Below are 19,640 nucleotides of genomic sequence, written 5' to 3'. Positions count from 1 at the left end.
TGATGGTTGCTTGTGTTGCAATCGAAACGTCGTATTATATTATTATTAAATTTCTACATGACTTTAGCGAAATAATCAAAGAGTAATTCCTGCAGTCACAAAACCTTCGAATCTAGCTTTATACTTTGTGTGTCGGTGAGCAGCGCACACGAGCCTCACCATGTCACGGGCGACTGAGAGCTGGCGTTCAGCATGAGAGCGAGCCGTCGCATGGTGCACAACCTCCATCTCATGCGTGAGCTGCAGCCACGCCTGCAGCACGCTCGGCTCATACTCCACCCGCTCACCCGCCACCCACTCGCCTACCGCCCGCTCGTCCACCGCCCACTCGCCCAACGACCACTCGCCCTGCCCCCTCAACTCGTGCTCATCCGCGGGCTGGGCCGAGCACTCTTGTGCTCGCTTGGTCGCTTCCTGATGCAGCCGCATCTCCAGGTTCTGCTTTTCCTCCTCTGCCTGGCGCTGCTCCTCCTGGGCCTTCAGAAGCCTGTGCAGAGGGAGACACCGAGATGGTGGCAGTGTTATCAGAAGATAAATTTTATACCCGCGATCCAGAGCCTCACAGCTTCAGCCAGAGACATATTATCATCAGCCATCGAGACAAAGCATCAGCTGTGTGTCTTCGGGTCCTGGTCTCTCTGTTTCCGGTGATTTCGTAAAGTCGACGCAAGTTTATTTAACCAGGTGAGAATTCAAGAGACCAGGAGAGTCTCATTAGCAAGAGTGACTTGGATATTATTATGACATTACTTTATCTCATGACCTGGTATCACAATTGCACAGTTGGATCGAAAACTGTGGTCCGAAGTTGTTCAATCGATGTCATGCACACAATACGTGCTGCAACTTATCACCGTGTAAATTGATAAATCACTTTAGGCCATGTGCAGCTCCAATTCCCGTGAATCATTGTCCCACAGTCTCTCGTGTCCCCACCTGGCCTGCATGTCGAGCAGACTCTGTTCTGCCTTTTGAAGGCTGTCAAGCTCGCTAGTAACGCGAGCAACGTGCTCCAGCGCACGACGACGCTGCACCAGTGCCAGCCAGCAGCCCGTCACAGCTGCCACCACCGCTACAGCCAACGCCACATCCTTCACGCGGCTCCGCTGGGCCGCTGCTTGCACACACATACACAGACGGAAAGTGATTGGGAGCAATGAGACTGTGGATGAAAAGGATGTGACAGCATGATAGAGTGTAATGTAAATCCTTTTGGTGTGATGCACATGTGTGTTGTGATGCGCAGTCATGGTATGAAGGACAGTCATGTGGTTTGACATATAGCAAAGTGGCTTGATGATAAATAAATGTGCTGTGATGCATATCAATGTGGCTTGATATTTAGGCAATGTGATTTTATGTATGGTCATGTGATATACAGTAATGGGATGCGGTGGGGAGGAATGGGGTGCGTAGACCCACACAGTGGTGCCCCGAACAGCACCACATCCAGGGCCTTGAGCTGCAGTTTGTGTCGGTGGCTCCTCTCCGGGATTTTCAGAATGGTGGTCATGAATGTGTGGTTGGTGATGGCCAACCTGGAACATACAAAGATAAATATCCCTCATATAGCCTTAACAGACTTTTCAGGCATGTGCTGTTAAGCAAACACCTATGAAGACCGGCACGGAATATAAAGGGGTGGGTGGGTGGCCGGCACCACGCCTGTTTCCTTCGTGGCGATGTTTTTACAAATCGCACCTGGTATTTGAGGCCGAGTCGACAAAGGGGAAACCCAGGACTGGTTCAAATAATTGTCGCTGTTGGCCTTGTGTGGTAACCAAACTCAGGTCGCCGGGTTCGTAGCACAGTGCACAAACAACTGTTCCACCACTCCCCACTGAACATACACACACGTATGCATGCAGGCCAATTCATACATGTACACACATTCTATAGAAAATGGTGTTGATGAACCAACACCACATTCTGTATCACCACACCATGGGTCACCACCTCACAGCCCAGCAGCTCTATCAATGCTTGATTCCAAAGCACTAGATCACAGGCATTTAATACCACTGCCAGCTGATAAGTGACTGTAGGTCGTGGTGCGAAGCTCACACTCACATTTGTAGAAAGTCAAATCTCCCCATATAGCCTGTAGGGGCAAGTGCTGTTAGCCAGCACATATGAAGGCCGGCACAGCACACACATGCCAGGTACTCCGTTGAGGCTGAGTCGACCTAGGGTAGGCCCATGACCGGTTCAGATAATCGTCACTGGTGTTGGCCGTGAGCGGGAATCGAACTCAGGTGGCTGGGTTCGTAGCGCAGCGCGCTAATCACAACACCACCGCTCCCCACATACACTCACATTCACACACACGGCCATAAAGCATACTATCAGATACACAATCATACACTTGCTTACACATGCATGCACACAAACTAGCACAAAGATATTCCCACAAATGCCAAAAGGCACCAAAAGGTGTCCTCTGGCCAAAAGGCTTCCTCTGGTCTAACACCTTTTGAGACGAGGCTCCAAAGAAAGCTGTCTCTGGTGTGGACCAATCAGTTTCAAAGACAATGCATATATTATCAGAGTATGTTTTTTGTTTGCATTTTGACCACAAGTATTGTGGTTAATGCAGACATGATTCCTTGTAAAAGGTTTCAGTTTGGTGTTTTAACATCTTAACACCTAAATTTTGATTTAAAGCTTTCGTGACTGCAGTAATTCATATTCTTAATTTTTTCGGTAAAGTCACGTTGTTTCTCTTCAACGTGACTTTACCGAAAAAACTAAGAATATGAATATCTTAACACCTGTTTTGTGGCCAGAAAAAAGGAGAAAACCTATTCTCATTTTTTGGTACTGGCAAAGGAAGTCCTATGATATAATTATTTTGTGAATCGTTATGAAATGTTAAATAAAAGATCAGTGTTAATTAGATTTGACTTTACTTAAAATGTAGTAACTTAGTGATTGTTAAATTGTATGCAGTATCCTGGACATCCCCGGGAATGGGAAAGGCTCTCTTCAAGCAGTCCGGTTTTGAGAGGCTTTACTGTAATCCAAATATCGGAAACACATCCCTGGTTCATAGGTTGGGTCACAAGTTGTCCAACTCAAGGTTTAACGTTTTTTTTCATGAGAAAAATAACCTCAAAGGATTTTTCAAAATAACCACTACAGTGCTCTGGTGACATGACTGCAATGAAGTATTTAAAGAGAAAACAACACCGCTAAAAATTTTACATGAGTGCTCATTAAGGAATAATCAAACCCATATTGGACAATCTCGCCCATATTGGACAACCTGAGACACACACTTGAAATTATCACCAAAAGCTAAGATAAATTTAGTTTTATCCTCCTGTAAATGTGCTCTCGCATATGACTAAATCACCCAGAATGCACCCGATTCCGTCAGATCTTCGAAGCTAAGCAAGCCTGAGCCTGAAAAGTGATGGGATTGGTGACCACAATGCACAGTTGGTTGTTATAGACTGTGGAAACAGAGGGTAGGCAGCATAGGGTAGTGCGGAAAAATCTATTGCTGTACTGTACTTGTGCCGCTATGTGTATGCTCCCCGCCTTTATGAACCCACACTGACTAGCATAGAGAAGTATGGACTATTAACCTCTATGACCCGCATGGCACTGTGAGGCCCTCATTCAGCAGTGGAGTGACAAAAGGACTGTACATAAACAATGAGCGCTCACCTGGTTGAAGATATGTAAATAATGTGTATAAGCTGAAATGCAAACATGTACATCAAAACACATATAGAGGTAACAGTAGGCCCAGAACCGTGACCACAAGGTCACCTTTGGCTCCAAAATACCAGTGTTCATTTTTTCTTGACCAAATGCATACACACAAGGACCTTCCAGCCATTTTAGGCTGAGTTTGCCTAAGACAGAACATGTTTGTACACACCTGGGGAGACTAGGCCCGTCGATGTTGTTCTCGAGGAAGTTTTCCAAGTACTGGGGCAGCTCCACCATGGTCTCCAGCCACAGTGCCACATCCTGCACTGTCCAATTGTAAACTGAGGGGGGTAGACAGACACCACAATAACAATAACCGATGGTTCACACTAAGGCCATGTAAAGTGTTATAGGCTCAATCGCAGGAGGCGACTGAACAGGGTCAGGTTTTATCGCATCAGTCACATAACCGTTTTAAATTACTGAGGTGACTGCTCCCCAGTGTCATCTCCCTCGCCTGGTATGCAGAAGCTCAGGGGTTCAACCCTGACGATGCCTGTATATTTGGAGTTTACTTGTTCTCCCCGTGGTCGCGTGGATGTTTCTCCGGGTCCTCCGGTTTTTCTTTCCACATTCAGAAACATGCGTTTGGATTATTTGGCTGCTGCTATAACTTTTCAAATGATAAGCCACTTTGTTGAGCTATCATTTGTGGCCAGGTTGCTTCTGAAAATAGCTAATAGCTCAGTGGGTTTTACCTGATAAAATAAAACAATTATTGCTGTATATTCTTGGTTCTTTCGGTAAAGTCACGTAGAAGGGAAAAAATAAAATAATAAAAATATCAAACAATAAAATTCTATTGTTCTATATATGTTTTATTTTTTTATTTTATTGTTTTCCTTCTACGTGACTTTACCGAAAGAACCAAAAATATGAATCCCTGCAGTCACGAAAGCTTTAAATAAAAAAAAAAATTGCTGTGTTGTATCTGTCCAGGGCTCTGCTCATTGTTTTGAGTGTCACTCCGAGGCACTCTGTTGTTGTTGGAGGGTGGCTGTCTGCATCTGCTCAGCAGCGTTTTTCACGACTCTACTCCACAAAAGCTGAATTTGACACCGCTAGTACAAATCGCTCGCAGGTCCACTCAGCTCCGTGTCCTGCTGTACCATATCTGCCCATCTCCTCTTAAGCACATACCATGCCCATTTAGGCCCATTGAGCCAAACAGAGTATGCAATAGGCTGGGCATAGAAAAAGAAGTCTACATTATTTCCAATATGTAAGTTCATCACACAATCCAGTCTTGTCAAACCAACAGTTGATCATAAGCTGGCCAGCCTGAATGTTTCAAGCCAGCACAGGTGTTCTTTTAAATGGGTGTATGGTTCACAAGTAAAAAAATGAGAGCATTAAATGTGGCCGAGAATTCCCAGAGCTTCTTGTGGAGGAACAAGCTAAGTAGCTTTCACACATTGTTACGTAGCCGATACAACGAAATTGCAAATTAACCAATTCGAGTGAGCATGTACAATGAGTGCAGGTACAAGCACTGCATTCAAGATTGTGTACATGACATGTGCGTACCCTCGTGTGTATATGAGCGTGTGAGTGATTGTAAAGCATTGCACTGCGAAATGTACGATTTTGTGAGTGTGTGTGAGTGTACCATCAGATGCAAGCCAGGCTGCCCACATCTCTTTAAGCGTGATTGTCTGGTCTCCGCCGTGGAAGCGACGGTGTTGTGTGGCCGGGTCGCTGTACTCCATGTCCTCACGCAGGAACTTGGATGTACACAGACAAACACATGTCTTTACATCACCAGGCGATGGTGGTGTAGGCATATAATCCAGTACTGTGGATGCAGTGAGGGATGGTGGATCACACAAATCCTGTTGGTGTCAATGTGCATTACCCTTACTTGCCAGGAGAAGGCGCTATAGAAAATGTGGACTCCACCTTTTCCATCTGCATGGGATAAAGTGTTTCCCCCTCTTACGTATCGGTTTTCTCCAGGTGGCCCGGTTTACACTAACATGTAAACACTAATTAAATCACCAATAACACTTCAATATATAGAAGACCACAGAGCTTTAGCCGAAAATTGGTACCGGCTCACCACCTGAATGCCTTTATTTGTATGTATGTTAAACTTTTCTAGTGTGTGTACTGTGTCCAAGACAAGTTGAAATTATTTATTATTATTAATCATACAAACCAGAACACCAAGTGGTGCTCGTATCTATTGAGATTTGCATGGCACACAAGAGGGTCATGTGACGAACACCATGCCTAGGCGCATTTGTCTCCACGATGCTGATGTAAACACGCTTCATCAAAGACTAGCTTCCGGTTGAGTAGCCACAGTACGAGTGGTGCGGATAGGGATAACTCGTGTTACATTGCAGAGAATTAAACATAAGTTCTCAGGACTGCACCTGTGCAGTCTTTCTGTAGGCTCTCTGCGGGGGGCAGGATTTCAGTCCCTTAACTAAGGGCAAATGGGCTTTAGCCTGACACATGTACCCAACACTCACACATACACACAATGCTAGTGAGGCTTGTGTTGGTGAAATCCTTATGCCATTTCCATGTCTCAGTGTGAATGATGCTGGCAATAATGACAATTGTGAAGTTGGCGATGATGGTATGTTGATGATGATGAAGTAACTGGTGTAATTTTTGTTGATGATATTGATGATGACAACGATCATAATGTTTTGATCGTGACAGTGACGATGATGTTGCTCACGCCGTCGCTCTCCCTCGTGTCAATGGTGCCGTCCTCATCATCGTCCATGCGCGCGTGGATCGAGCTCACGGCATCGAAGCTCAGTTGCGTTGCGGGGTCCACATTGCACCCGGGCAGAGGACACTTGTCTGCACATGAGAAGCACAGGAAAACAACAAAATGCTAAACAACACGTGTACACACACAACAGACACACACACAACAGACAAACACAAGTGGCTTTGATATTACTCTAAAAGACTAGTGTAACCATCAACTGCATCAGAACATCAACAGGCCAATGCACACATCTCCTTAATGCATTTAAAATTACAAACAAGTCACAGTGCGATTGTGTCCATGCAACCCAAACCTATAGATCATAAAGTAAACCAATGTAGTCTGCGCTCCTTCAGTGGAAGAATAGCTAAACTAGACAAACTTTCTCCTGAAGCCATCTCGTGGCTAGCAGACCTCAACATTGGAATTTAGCTACTGAACATATTTCCATAGGCAAGAATAAAACAATTAGCAAGAAGTCCATACATCGGCATGTACACACATGCACAAAGACACAGATTCCCCCTTAAAGCCTCAACAAATTGTTGGGGCAAGTGCTTTTAGCAAGCACTTATGTTGGCCGGCACGACACACAAGGAGGTAGTTGGCCAGCACTAAGTCCGGCTGTCTTAGTCTCCCCAATGGCACAAAGTACTCATTTCGGGCTGGGTCAACCTAGGGGAGGCCCAGGACCAATTCAGATAATTGTCACTGGTGGTGGCCGTGGGCAGGAAAACAACTCGGTTCGCCGGGATCGTAACACAGCAATCTAACTGCTGTACTACATATGTAGAGAGCACAGGGATAAGATTTTATTTCACATTTATATAGTACCCTTTCCAGGGCGCAATATAAAACACACGATGAGCAGCATGCAAAGGTACACAATACACCTGACACGGGCACACAGGTCTAAACAGATCTATCAGCCTTATATCCAAACTTTATAACTGGCACATACATTTCGCAGCCTTAAAACAACAAAATTACATGCGGCAAGAAGTGGTACTCATTGAGGATGGTGTCAAACTAAGGATTTTTCATTCCGGAAGCTTCAACAATTCCACTTGTTTAACTGCAAAAAGTGACGATTGTACTTATATAATATCTGGCTCTACTGTTCCCACAGATTTTTGTAACAAAAAATCATAGACCAGATTTTAATGCAATCACAGACCTTCCTTGACTTTCAATAGATGAAATATTATCAGATGCCGCTTCATTTGACTTTGTATAGGTTTTAAGGGATTATGGTTTAGGGATCAAAGCTTATGGATGGGTAACTGCTGGGAGAGTCTCATTGTAAATGTGTGTTGAGCTCTAGTGTCTCATCAATGAGCCATAAACATGCCTTTAAAGGTCTTTGATTTAATATCCAGTACCATGGCCAAGCACATACATATATGGATTTCACAACAGGGGCATTGCAAATTCTTTTTTTTATTTCAGCAATTAAGGCGTGCTCTGAATATTGTTGGACAGTTGTTAATACATGCGTTACATATGGTGCGATGTGTGTATTTGCATACCCGAATGAAGGTGTTTATGAATATGGCCTTCAAAAGTGTTCACGAATAGCATCTGCCCCAACAGTCTGTATGGCAAAAGGGGGATATTTTTCTTTGCGTGACATGGCCCATTCGCCTGTGTGCTCACGTCAGTAAGCATGCACACAGCTACTTGTAACCTGGGTGCAAAGTTTCTGTAAGTACGAATGTTGTGTATGGTGTACAGTATTACCATGTACGTTATTAAGTGTTCACGTGTTATGTCTGTGTATGTGTGCACATCTAGTACTTGTCTGTGCATTCATATACCGTACTGTATACTGTATGTCTTTCGTAAATATGTGCATCAGTGTGTGGTTAGAAAGCAGAAGTGTAGTGGTTGGTGCGCTGTGCTACGTACCCAGCAACCAAAGTTCGATTGCCGATCAAGATGAATAACAGTGGCAACAAATATTTGAATCGGCCCTTGGCCTCCCCTAGGTCTACTCAGCTTCAAATGAGTACCTGGTGCAATGTGTTAACTTCGCCACTGGGGAGACAAAGGCAGTTGGGCGTGGTGCTGTCCACCCACCCCCTTCTGTGCCGTGCCAGCCTTCAAAGGTGCTCACGCACAGCACTTGCCCTAAAATACTGTTACATGTTAAAACTGGGGATCTTTGTCTTTGTTGAATGCATTTTTTCATATTATTGTGGGGAGCAGTCGTAGTAATTATCGCATTGCACTATAAACCCAATGATATTCCTGCTGGCACGGCCAATATCAGCGGCGATTTTTCTGAACCAGTCATGGGCCTCCCATCGGTGGACTCAGCTTTAAAGGAGTACGAGATACTGTGTAAACACTGGCACTGGACAAAGGTGGCCGGGCATGGTGTTGGCCAGGCCAACTTCACATGCGCCAAGCCGGTGTTAGGTGGTCTTAAGTGCTCGTGAACAGCCCCAACACTGGGTGTTCTCTGTACACACAGGTTTCATGGATTAATTTCCGTTTGAAGGAACTGAGGCAATAAAGCACACGGATGTGTGGTCCCATAAAGTGTCACTCACAAATTTTTTAAGTAAATTCCCCACCCCACCACTCACTGTTAATGGACACTTGCTGAGGTGACATTGGGGAGGTGGTGTATTCTATGCTTGCGAATGGCAATATGTTCAGGGAGTAAGTGCCAATGTAGAGGTCTGCTAGCCAAGAGAAGGCTCAGGACCGAGTTTGTGTAGTTTTAGTATTCCTCCATTGAAGGAGCGCAGACCACGGTGGTTTATTATACAGTCCATAGTTGTTGGTTGCATGGCGACAATCGCATTGCAGCTTGTCTTAAATTTTCCACATACAAAGGAGAAGTGTGCATCGGCCAGTAAATGTTGTGATGAAGTTGATGGTTACACAAATGTCTTTGATGAATGTCAAAGCCAGGTGTGCTGATAAAGTAAAACCTCTTCAATACGGACTCGAGTAATCTGGAACTTGATCAAGCCGGAAAGGTGACCAAAACGGTTTGTAAAAAAATAAGGAAAAATTTGTAAAAAATATACTTCTACCAAAATACTGTTTGTGGGCTAATTAAGCTGTGAGCGGGAGAACATGGCATTCTGCAGTGATCCTCATTGCAAGTCGGCCATACATCTCTATGCTAATGTGCAGGAAATAGGAGATGTGCTATTCACCACTGGGAATTGCAAGCCGCGATAGCACAACGATTTTCATAAATACATTATTTGGTGATGCTGCTGAGTTAGCAGTGGTGTACAAGCACAATAAAAAAACTCAATAGATTCATCAATAACACGCCATGAAAATATTCTTATAATCAGGTAACATTTCAGGAATTTCCCTTTCTTTATAATGGTATGCATATTTTTTACGTGCTATGGAAAAGGACTATTGCCATATTCTTATTCTTGGTTCTTTCGGTAAAGTCACATAGAAGGGAAACAATTAAATAATAAAAACATAAAACAATAAAATTATCACAACGTTTCGACTGCAACACAAGCAATCATCATCAGGTGTGAAAACCACAGCAAGAAAATTTGAAAAAAGTGGCAGTTTTTTTAACGTTAGCACCACGGAGAGCGGTTTGGCAGTTATTCAGATGGACGAGTCCATCTATTCTAGATTTAAAGCTTTCGTGACTGCTAGGATCCATACTCTTTGGTTCTATTGGGTAAAGTCACGTAGGTGAAAATAAAATAACAAAAAATCACGACGTTTCGGCCACAACACAAGCAGCCTTCATCAGGTGAAGGGACGAGACTGTCTGGAGGACAGCGCTGGAGTGGAAGAAGCCACGCTTAGATCACGACCTTTAAGCTGTGTGAGAAGAAAAAGACCATGCGCCTTGACAAAGGAATTAGCATATAATTTAGCATTGAAATGGCTCATCGAAATAGCTAAGTTAAAGTATACACATCCCCAAAGGTACCCCTAGACAAAGGAATATAACTTAGCTATTTCAATGAGCCATTTCAATGATAAATTATATGCTAATTCCTTTGTCAAGGCGTGTGGTCTTTTTCTTCTCACACAGCTTAAAGGTCGTGATCTAAGCGTGGCTTCTTCCACTCCAGCGCTAATTCCTTTGTCAAGGGGTACCTCTGCGGATGTGTATACTTTAACTTAGCTATTTCAATGAGCCATTTCAATGCTAAATTATATGCCAATTCCTTTGTCAAGGCGCGTGGTCTTTTTCTTCTCACACAGCTTAAAGGTCGTGATCTAAGCGTGGCTTCTTCCACTCCAGCGCTGTCCTCCAGACAGTCTCGTCCCTTCACCTGATGAAGGCCGCTTGTGTTGTGGCCGAAACGTCGTGATTTTTTGTTATTTTATTTTCACCTACGTGACTTTACCCAATAGAACCAAAGAGTATGAGTCCATCTATGTTCGTAAAAGAGGGGGGAGACGAAAATAATTGATGCGGTCTGAAAGCCACCTTAAGCGTGAACAATCAATTAAGACCCGAAATGGTTTATCAAATCATTCCAATGATTGCAAAGCCAGAATCCATCTTCTCGGTTGAAATTGTCTCTGTATTTGTATATGTGGATAGCCTCATGAACAAATCTCTCATGGTAGCCAGATGGCTTGCAAAGAACCTCTGTCTTGGAGACGTCAATGTCATGTGAACCTACTGAATTATAACAGTGATCTGCCACGCCGAAGTGTTGGTCCTACCGTGTTTCAGGTCTGCTTTGTGTTCACGAATGCGCTCCGAGACATGTCGTTTGGTTTCTCCAATGTAACTACTACCACAGAGGCAACTTAGTTTGTAGACGCCAGGGTACTGTATGTCCGGAATCACATCTTTTACAGACAGAACAAGATCACGGATTTTATGTAATGTGTCGAATCGGACCTGGATCTTGTGTTTATTCAAGATTTTGGAGATCTTTTTTGTGATCCCCGCAATGTAGGGTAAAGTGATGGTTTTGAAAGGCTCCTCAAGAGGGTCCTTCTTCATGGTTGGAGTGATAGCTTTGCGGATTGTGTAGTCGGAAAAACCATTAGCCTTAAGAGCTTGTTGTACGTGCTTGAGTTCACTGGCTATGTGTTCCTGGTCGGATATGCATTGGGCTCTATGGTGCAGAGTCTTGATGAGGGAATTCTTCTGGGATGGATGGTGGTAGGAATCCGGTTTCAGGTAAGCATCTGTATGGGTAGCTTCCCTGTAGACAGAGTGGGTCATTGAACCATCAGGTCTCTTTTTTATTAGGACATCCAAAAAAGGTAGCTTGCCATCTTTTTCGACTTCCATGGTAAATCTGATGGCTGGGTGTATGGAATTGATGTGGTCGAAGAATTGGTCTAGAGCAGGCCGGCCATGTGGCCAGATGACAAAAGTGTCATCCACGTACCTCTTCCATAAGGTTGGGCGCAGAGTGGCCGTCTGGATGGCGTCAGTCTCAAATTTCTCCATGAAAATGTTGGCTACAACCGGAGATAGGGGGGAGCCCATTGGGGTGCCCTCAGTTTGTCTGTAGAAAGTTCCATTCCAAGTGAAGTATGTAGTGGTTAAACAGTGTCACGTCACCGATTGCTGTATATATTTTGACTTAAAGCTTTCGTGACTGCAGGAATTCATACTCTTTGGGTCTTTTGGTAAAGTCACGTAAATAGAAAAATAATAAAACAATAAAAAATCACGACGTTTCGATCTCAACACAAGCAATCGTCTTCGTGATTTATTATTATTTTTCTATCTACGTGACTTTACCGAAAGACCCAAAGAGTATGAATTCCTGCAGTCACGAAAGCTTTAAGTCAAGATTTAACCGCCTCTATGGGGAGGGTTTCCACACAACCATTAGATCTTTTAACAAACTCCGAGACAAGAAGGCTCATCTGATCGAGTCGCTCACTTCTCTGAAGAGATGCCACGACACCAAGGCAATACCAATCGCCTTTATTTTGTTTGCATTCTGACCACAGGTATTGTGGTTAATGCAGACATGATTAGCCGTGGTATATCTAGCTCTGCGATCTTACATTGACTTGCAAATTCCATCTCTAGCCCCGTCCACTTACCCTTGGGTTGTACCCATCTTAAACATATATAACCTTTAGCTGCAGTAGCTCTCTCGCTATTTTTCTTCCTGCCTCAGTAGTCCGCCTGCTGTATTTTTTCGCCTGAAGACGATGGCTTGTGTTGCGATCGAAACGTTGTGATTTTTTTTCTACGTGACTTTACCGAAAGACCCAAAGAGTGCGTGTATATTTTCTTTTTAAGGCCGTGTTTTTGAGCATTGTAATATATACAATTAATGTATGTTTATGCACTAGAAAATCAAAATCTACAAATTGAAAAGGTTTATGGGTTTTTTTTACTCATTCATGTCCTTGGACACCTCAATCCATCAACGTGCTCGGCTAAGTATGTCTCTTGGGTTTCACATTTATTTTACAACAACAAAATAAACTCTTCAAACCTGTTAAAAAAAATCTCCTCCACTTTCCACATCTTCTGAACATCAGCAATACACCTCTGTTTCAATGTCTTGGATGAAACTGTACAGTAGTAATCTTACTTGTTGCTGAATTGTTAATCTTACATTCTGAATAATAGATCATTCTTATCAAGTAATTGATTGTTAATGAAATGTGTTAGGCGTTAATTACCTGTAAATATAAGTGAATGTTTGTAAAACTAAAATATGAACTATTTGCAGTATGTCAGACATCCCCCAAAACTGGAAAGGCTGTCTCCCTAACTAGCTTTGAGAAGTTGTATATTTACACACTGCACCAAGTACTCATTTAGGGACAATTTTACCTTAGGGAGACCAAGGAGAGGTTCATATACGAACTGCCATGAATATTATTCATAGCAGGGAACTCCAGAGAGTAATAGAACCGTAGGGCAGTTAAAAAAAATACCCATTGCACGTCATCACACACAAGCCTTCTGATATTTACCTATACAGCAACTTCAACATTTACATTGTAAAATCATTCACGAGACACGACCTTTAAAAACAAATCCTAAATGGCATAAGCACACAGAATCACTACCAAAAATATGTTGACACAAAAGATGACGACAAACAACTGCTGGTCTGAAAGCTGTTCTGCAAGTGCTGGTTCAGACTATTAATAATCACATACATATTCACTCACACACATTACAGATTACCACGAACAATGTGTACAAAATGTTTACAACACAACTCACACCCACACCCACATACACGTAACACGTGACACACCCACGTTGACAAATTCAAACACATAACCACCCAACCAAACACGCATCCACACACAATCACACACAGACAAAATAACATCAACAGCCGCCATTCATTATAAAGTGGTGGAAATATCAGCGCAGTGATTGTGCCAGGCTATGTGCACTTTGAGGCCAAGGGAAGTGTTGAAGGCTTGCTGGCAAGAGAAACAGACCCAGCTGTTACGAGTTAACTGAGATTACTACCAGATGCACCACCTGCATACCCCAATGCGCCAACTTTCTATGTTTTAGTTGCCTGGCACTGCTCATTGTTGTAACAATGGCTCATCCATCCTCCATTGTTGTTGTGTGGAAATAAAGCAAGGGAGACAAAGCGCAGTAAAAGGCAGACAAAAAAAATCAGAGAAATAAAACAAGAGAGACAGAACCATAAAGGTACGGAGGGCACGTTTTGTGTGCGAGCACTGCAAGCCACGTGCTGTAGGTGGCGTTGGAAGTTACACATTTTGGACAGTTTAAACGTTAAGCAAATAAAAAAAGATTTGAAGCTTTCGTGACTGCAAGGATCCATACTCTTTGGTTCTATTCGGTAAAGTCACGTAGGTAAAAAATAAAACAACAAAAATCACGACGTTTCGGCCACAACACAAGCGGCCTTCATCAGGTGAAGGGACCGTGCTGTCTCGAATACTGCGCAGTCTTCGAGACAGTCTGGTCCCTTCACCTGAAGAAGGCCGCTTGTGTTGTGGCCGAAACGTCGTGATTTTTGTTGTTTTATTTTTTACCTACGTGACTTTACCGAATAGAACCAAAGAGTACAAATAAAAAAAGTTTTACACTGTACAAACGTCTCAACATTTAACGCTAAATGATTAATGGCCATGATCTACGTTGGCAATTTGAGGGCAGTCATTACCGGCAATGGTTGCCGCAGCACTTCTCATTGCAAAACTAATTTCCCAAAATCTGAACAATTTTGATTTAAGCTGTCCCCTAGTGGGCAACTGGGGTGGCAAATTCCAATAATAATCTCTATTTTATAAAGTGCCTTTCATATTGAAGTATCTTAAAGCGCGGTACTTAAAAGTAAAACTACACTCACAACTATAGTTAAAATCTTAGCGAAATAGAATGCTGATAATAACAAAATTAAAAACTACACTCGAAATTCCAATAAAATAAGACTTTTGATGAAAAGTGAATACTGTAATAATAATTAGTGAGTAATCTAAACAGACATTTTTTATTGTAAGTTACATGGAAAGCATGTTGAAATAGGTGAATTTTAAGACGTGATTTAAAAAGAAAAAGATAATCCCTAATGAACCGAGGAAGGGTATTACACAATCGTCTGACATGCTTTTTGCACCTGAAAAAAATTTGGGTTTTCAAATGAGTGAGATCTTGATGGATGACAGAGAAAGCCTTCTGATTGATTGCTTTCCTAGTAAATAATATATTGTATTGACTGAGTGACTGGTTAACTGACTAGTAATAATAGACTATATGAAGGAATGAGCTATGAAAACAAGTATGGAGAGAAGGGAAAATACTGTAAGAGTGTAAAAAATCCATATTTGGGACGATACCCAAGAAAGGAGATCTCACGATTGTAAAAAATTACTGAACCATCGCACTCATGAGCCACACGGGGAAGATACTAATGATAATACTATCAAATCGATTTGTGGATGAACAGGCAGGGTTTAGCAAAGACAGGAACGTTTAATAGGTTTCCAGAACCTATTTGATTCGACTAAGCAAGACAATGTGACGCTTGTGTTGTGGCCGAAACGTCGTGAGAATTTTATTGTGTTATTTTATTTTATTAATTTATTATTTTATTCTCATTCTATGTGACTTTACCAAAAGAACCAAAGAAGATGAATTCTTGCAGTCACAAAAGCTTTAAATCGAAATTCAAGACAATGTGGGCAACATTAAGATCATGTGGAGTAGAGAAAAGACTGACAGAGATTTCTGTAAGATATAGGTGAAAGGTCTAAGTCGGCAGTAAAGTTTGGAAAAGAAATAGAATGGTTCCCAACAACAACAGGTATGAGAAAGGGAGATCCACTATCACCAAACAACTTCGTCAGATACTTAGAAAGAGTGGATGCCATTCAGGACAACAGCACAGGAATATCTGTGCAAGGAGAAAGACTATGGTCAGTCCTCGACTTACGAACACAATTAGTTCCTGAGACCCGTTCATAAAGTCGAACGTAGAATATGCTGGATATAAATGCCCATATGATCAGTGTTATTAAACATTTTACAGTTCAACAAAGGGAAGTATTGTTCAACTCATGAATAAAACTGGGCAGTAAATAACACGTAAAATAAAGTAACAAAAATAGAAAAAAATCTGTTTCATTTTCACTTACCTTGAGTCCTGATGATGGCTTTCTTGTCGGAGAGGGCGCAATGAGCCACGAAAATTGCAACTACCACCAATCTCCACTAAGTGGCGGTGACGTCACCACGATGCTTTGTGCCAGGCTTTGTGCACTTTAAGGCCATTGCACCCAGGTGCAATGGGTTGATTGACTGAAATGCACCACCTTGTGCCGGGACTGTGCAAACTTTCTGTGCTTTAGCCACCCGGCACTCCACTCATTGCTGTGAGCGTCGCTCCTCCCCCTTCCGTTGTTGTTGGAGGGCGACTGCCTCCAACTGCCCAGTAGCATCCTTCACGTGCCTCCTCCACTGAGGCCGATCTTGACACCGCTGGTACCAGTCATCGGCAAGTCCACTCAGCACCACATCCTCCTGTACCACATCAATACATCTATTCTCTAACCCGTGCCGCACCCATTTAGCCCCCTCGATCCGGCCGAACAAAAGCTATTTAGGCTTGCGGTGGCTGGGCATGCGGGCTACATGACCCAGCCAATGCAGCCTTGTCTGCCGGAGGAACTCACCGATGGGACTTTGTCCAGATCTTTTTTGCACACACACAGACACACACACAGGTCACATGCGCACGCAAACACACCCCAAAACACACACTCCAATGACAACGATCCCATCAATCCTCAACATCTGTTGAGAGGCAGGTGAGTACACAACAGCCTAGCACTCACCACCTCCCAATCATCACCTCCACACTCCTACACCCCCCTTTTATTCAAGAATGAGCACTCACTTTTTTAAAGTTATCCTGCCCTGAATAAATCACTGTACACCCCTCGTTGTAACAAAAGCCTGTATTCCACAGTTCTCTAGCTGGTACTGGAAGAGCTCCGGACCGCGGAATGGCAGTCTCTCTACCCCAGTGAGCGTTCAAATATTCCACGTGGCCAGTTGAATCAATTAACTGCCGCTTTAAGAAGCTCTTGAAAGTGGCGGCGGGGATTTAGTCCGCTGGCTCTACCATATTGTTTTGGCTAGGGAACAAATGGATGCATGTTCTCTCAGAACCTCTTACACATTCTTACTTGGATTTGTGTTCTTTGGTCGTTTGATAAAGGAAATAAATGAAAAGGGGTTACCAGCTCCTCAAACTGGACCAGCCAAACACACGTTCACACACAACCACCCAGAGCCAAAAATACAGAATCACACAAACCCAACCGCACAAACACCACTAAACATGCACCATTCCATACATTGCTATTCTTACAGGCTTGTCAACTCTCACTTATTGCCAAGTGTGACGTGCAATTGGGCCTCGTCAAACACTCGCACGCGAACGCAGCGCAATCAGCCTTCCACATGCACATATCACACGCAATCAGACTCATACAAGTGACCAAAAAAAACTGCTCACTCAGCACCCCCTCCACTCACTCACTCTTCCTCTCAACTTATACTGCTGCAACAATTTACAGATAATGCATCTTCTTTCCTCAAACTTAACAGCCCTGCACTCATATACAAAGACAAAGATTCCCTGTGTAGCCTGAACAGCCTGTCGGGGGAAGTGCTATTAGCAAGCACCTATGAAGGCTGGCACAGCACATAAGGAGGTGGGTGGCCAGCACCACGCCTGGCCGCCTTTGTCTCCCCAGTGGCGATGTTTACACACTACACCAGGTACTCATTTGAGGCTGAGCCGACCTCGGGGAGGCCCAGGACTGGTTCAAATAATCGTCACTAGTGTTGGCCATGAGCGGGAATCGAACTCAAGCAGCCAAGTTCATACTTATATACACACACACACAATCTCATACAATAATCCTCCATTTAACCTTGGACTGCCTAAGAAAATGCTGTTTGTAAGCACCTATTTAGGCCAGCACAACACAAGGGGGAGGTGTGTTTTCACCAGTTACAAGTACAACCAGAGACACAAAATGGAAAATATAGCCAGGCAAACACCTATAAAGTTACACAGCCACACATATAGAGGCACAGTTACATGCATTAAACTGCAAAGACAATAACACAAAAGGGAAAACCTATTCTCATGTTTTGGTACTGGCAAAGGAGGTCCCATGATGTATCTGCTCCCCCCGAGCTCTCATTACTCTGATATTGGCATTGTCGTTGTGCTGTACGCCTTTTGGTGTCCTCTGGTCTAACACCGTTTTGAGACTAGACTCAAAAGAAAGCTGTCTCTGGTGTGGACCAATCAGTTTCAAAGACAATGCATATATTATCAGAGTGTTTTTTGTTTGCAGTCTGACCACAGTATTGTGGTTAATGCAGACATGATTCCTTGTAAAAGATTTTCAGTTTGGTGTTTTAATATCTTAACACCTGTTTATTGCCAGAAAAAAAGGGGAAAACCTATTCTCACAATAACACATGTATAAAACTTCACACAATCACTCACAAGCAATTACAGAGCACTATATAGTATACACGTAGAATAATTAATTGTTGCTCCTTCAGAGATTACAAGCAAGTAGAGGAGCAAAAAATACAGTCATGCCTTGTTTTCCTACTGTTGAAAGAACATTCAAATAAATGTTAATAAAAATGGCTGTTTTTGGCTGTCTGGCCTCAATCAGGACATTCATACAAGCCCTGAAGAAAGCCATGGCTCTACCACCAAACTATCAAAATGTATTCTGAGCAAAAAACATTATAGACCTCGTTATTTTATTCAGTTCTAAAAAACCACTTCTTAAAGAAGGCAAGCCGCAACGTGCCAAGTTTATTCTCACGTACCAAAAAACACAGGATGGGAATGCTTTCTTATCACCGCATTAACAACACTGCAAGGCAAATAAGTGAAGGTTTATGTAAATTATGTACCGTTTTGGAAATGCTCCTCGTTTTGGTATTGCAGCGTTTGTCATTAAGTGATGAGAATTGTAAAGTATATTCAGCATGTGTTTCTACTCCACTGGCAAATTAGACCCTAAGATATTTGACGTAAAAAAATATATTTATTGTGGAGCCCTATGAAATTACACCAGCACACACACACACATCGACTCAGGTTTCGAGTTACATGCATGCACACTAATGCAAGTGTAAAAAGTGCACAATGCGTTATAATGCTGTCCGTTATTTATAATTACGTACAGTATGCGCGTTTACAGAAATGATGCGCGTGCTGTTGAATACTAAGATATAAGAGTCATTTACTTGTGCAGTGAAATATCTCTTATATGCCCTCATGTTTCTGTTTTCCTACATCTGTACTGCCCCATCGATCTGTGGACATTCCAAGTACTGGATAAAAAAAAAACACCATTCATTCTATAATTCACATTCTTTACAAGATAAGTGGCATGCACCAGAAGTTTCTGCAAATTAATCCTATTATCTGCGCTTACCGAATTGACCCAGAAATACATAATTCATCTTATTAGTGGATATGATACAGTCATCTAAGCTCTCATGAACCTTTATTAAAAAAATACACAGTAATCTCTTTCCAACTGAGAATTTTCCAGCTGCGAGATTTGAGTATACGCGGATTTACTTCTGAAAACCTCTTCTTTGGTTCTTTCGGTAAAGTCACGTAGAATGAGAATAAAATAATAAATTGATAAAATAAAATAACACAATATTCTGAAAACCTGTTTACCAACCGCGGCCTGG

The 19,640-nt window shown here is 42.8% G+C and overlaps 1 protein-coding gene across 4 annotated transcripts in view; it reads right to left on the bottom strand.

Moving 5' to 3' along the window:
• LOC116954261 (stromal interaction molecule 1-like) overlaps nucleotides 1-19,640 on the bottom strand; it is a 34,892-nt gene that overhangs the window by 10,063 nt on the left and 5,189 nt on the right. For all 4 annotated transcript variants that reach the window (XM_076074330.1, XM_076074333.1, XM_076074325.1 and 1 more), the window contains 6 exons: nucleotides 6,413-6,540; nucleotides 5,330-5,444; nucleotides 3,890-4,001; nucleotides 1,423-1,538; nucleotides 937-1,114; nucleotides 160-487 (listed from right to left, as the gene is read on the bottom strand). In XM_076074330.1, coding sequence (XP_075930445.1) covers nucleotides 160-487; nucleotides 937-1,114; nucleotides 1,423-1,538; nucleotides 3,890-4,001; nucleotides 5,330-5,444; nucleotides 6,413-6,540 — 977 coding nt within the window. The remainder of the gene's footprint in view (nucleotides 1-159; nucleotides 488-936; nucleotides 1,115-1,422; nucleotides 1,539-3,889; nucleotides 4,002-5,329; nucleotides 5,445-6,412; nucleotides 6,541-19,640) is intronic.

Source organism: Petromyzon marinus, chromosome 3 (assembly GCF_048934315.1).
Source record: "Petromyzon marinus isolate PM22_M1 ecotype Great Lakes invasive population chromosome 3, UKy_Petmar_22M1.pri1.0, whole genome shotgun sequence".
Classification (NCBI taxonomy): Eukaryota; Metazoa; Chordata; class Hyperoartia; order Petromyzontiformes; family Petromyzontidae; genus Petromyzon; species Petromyzon marinus.
This window is presented reverse-complemented; position numbering and strand designations above follow the sequence as displayed.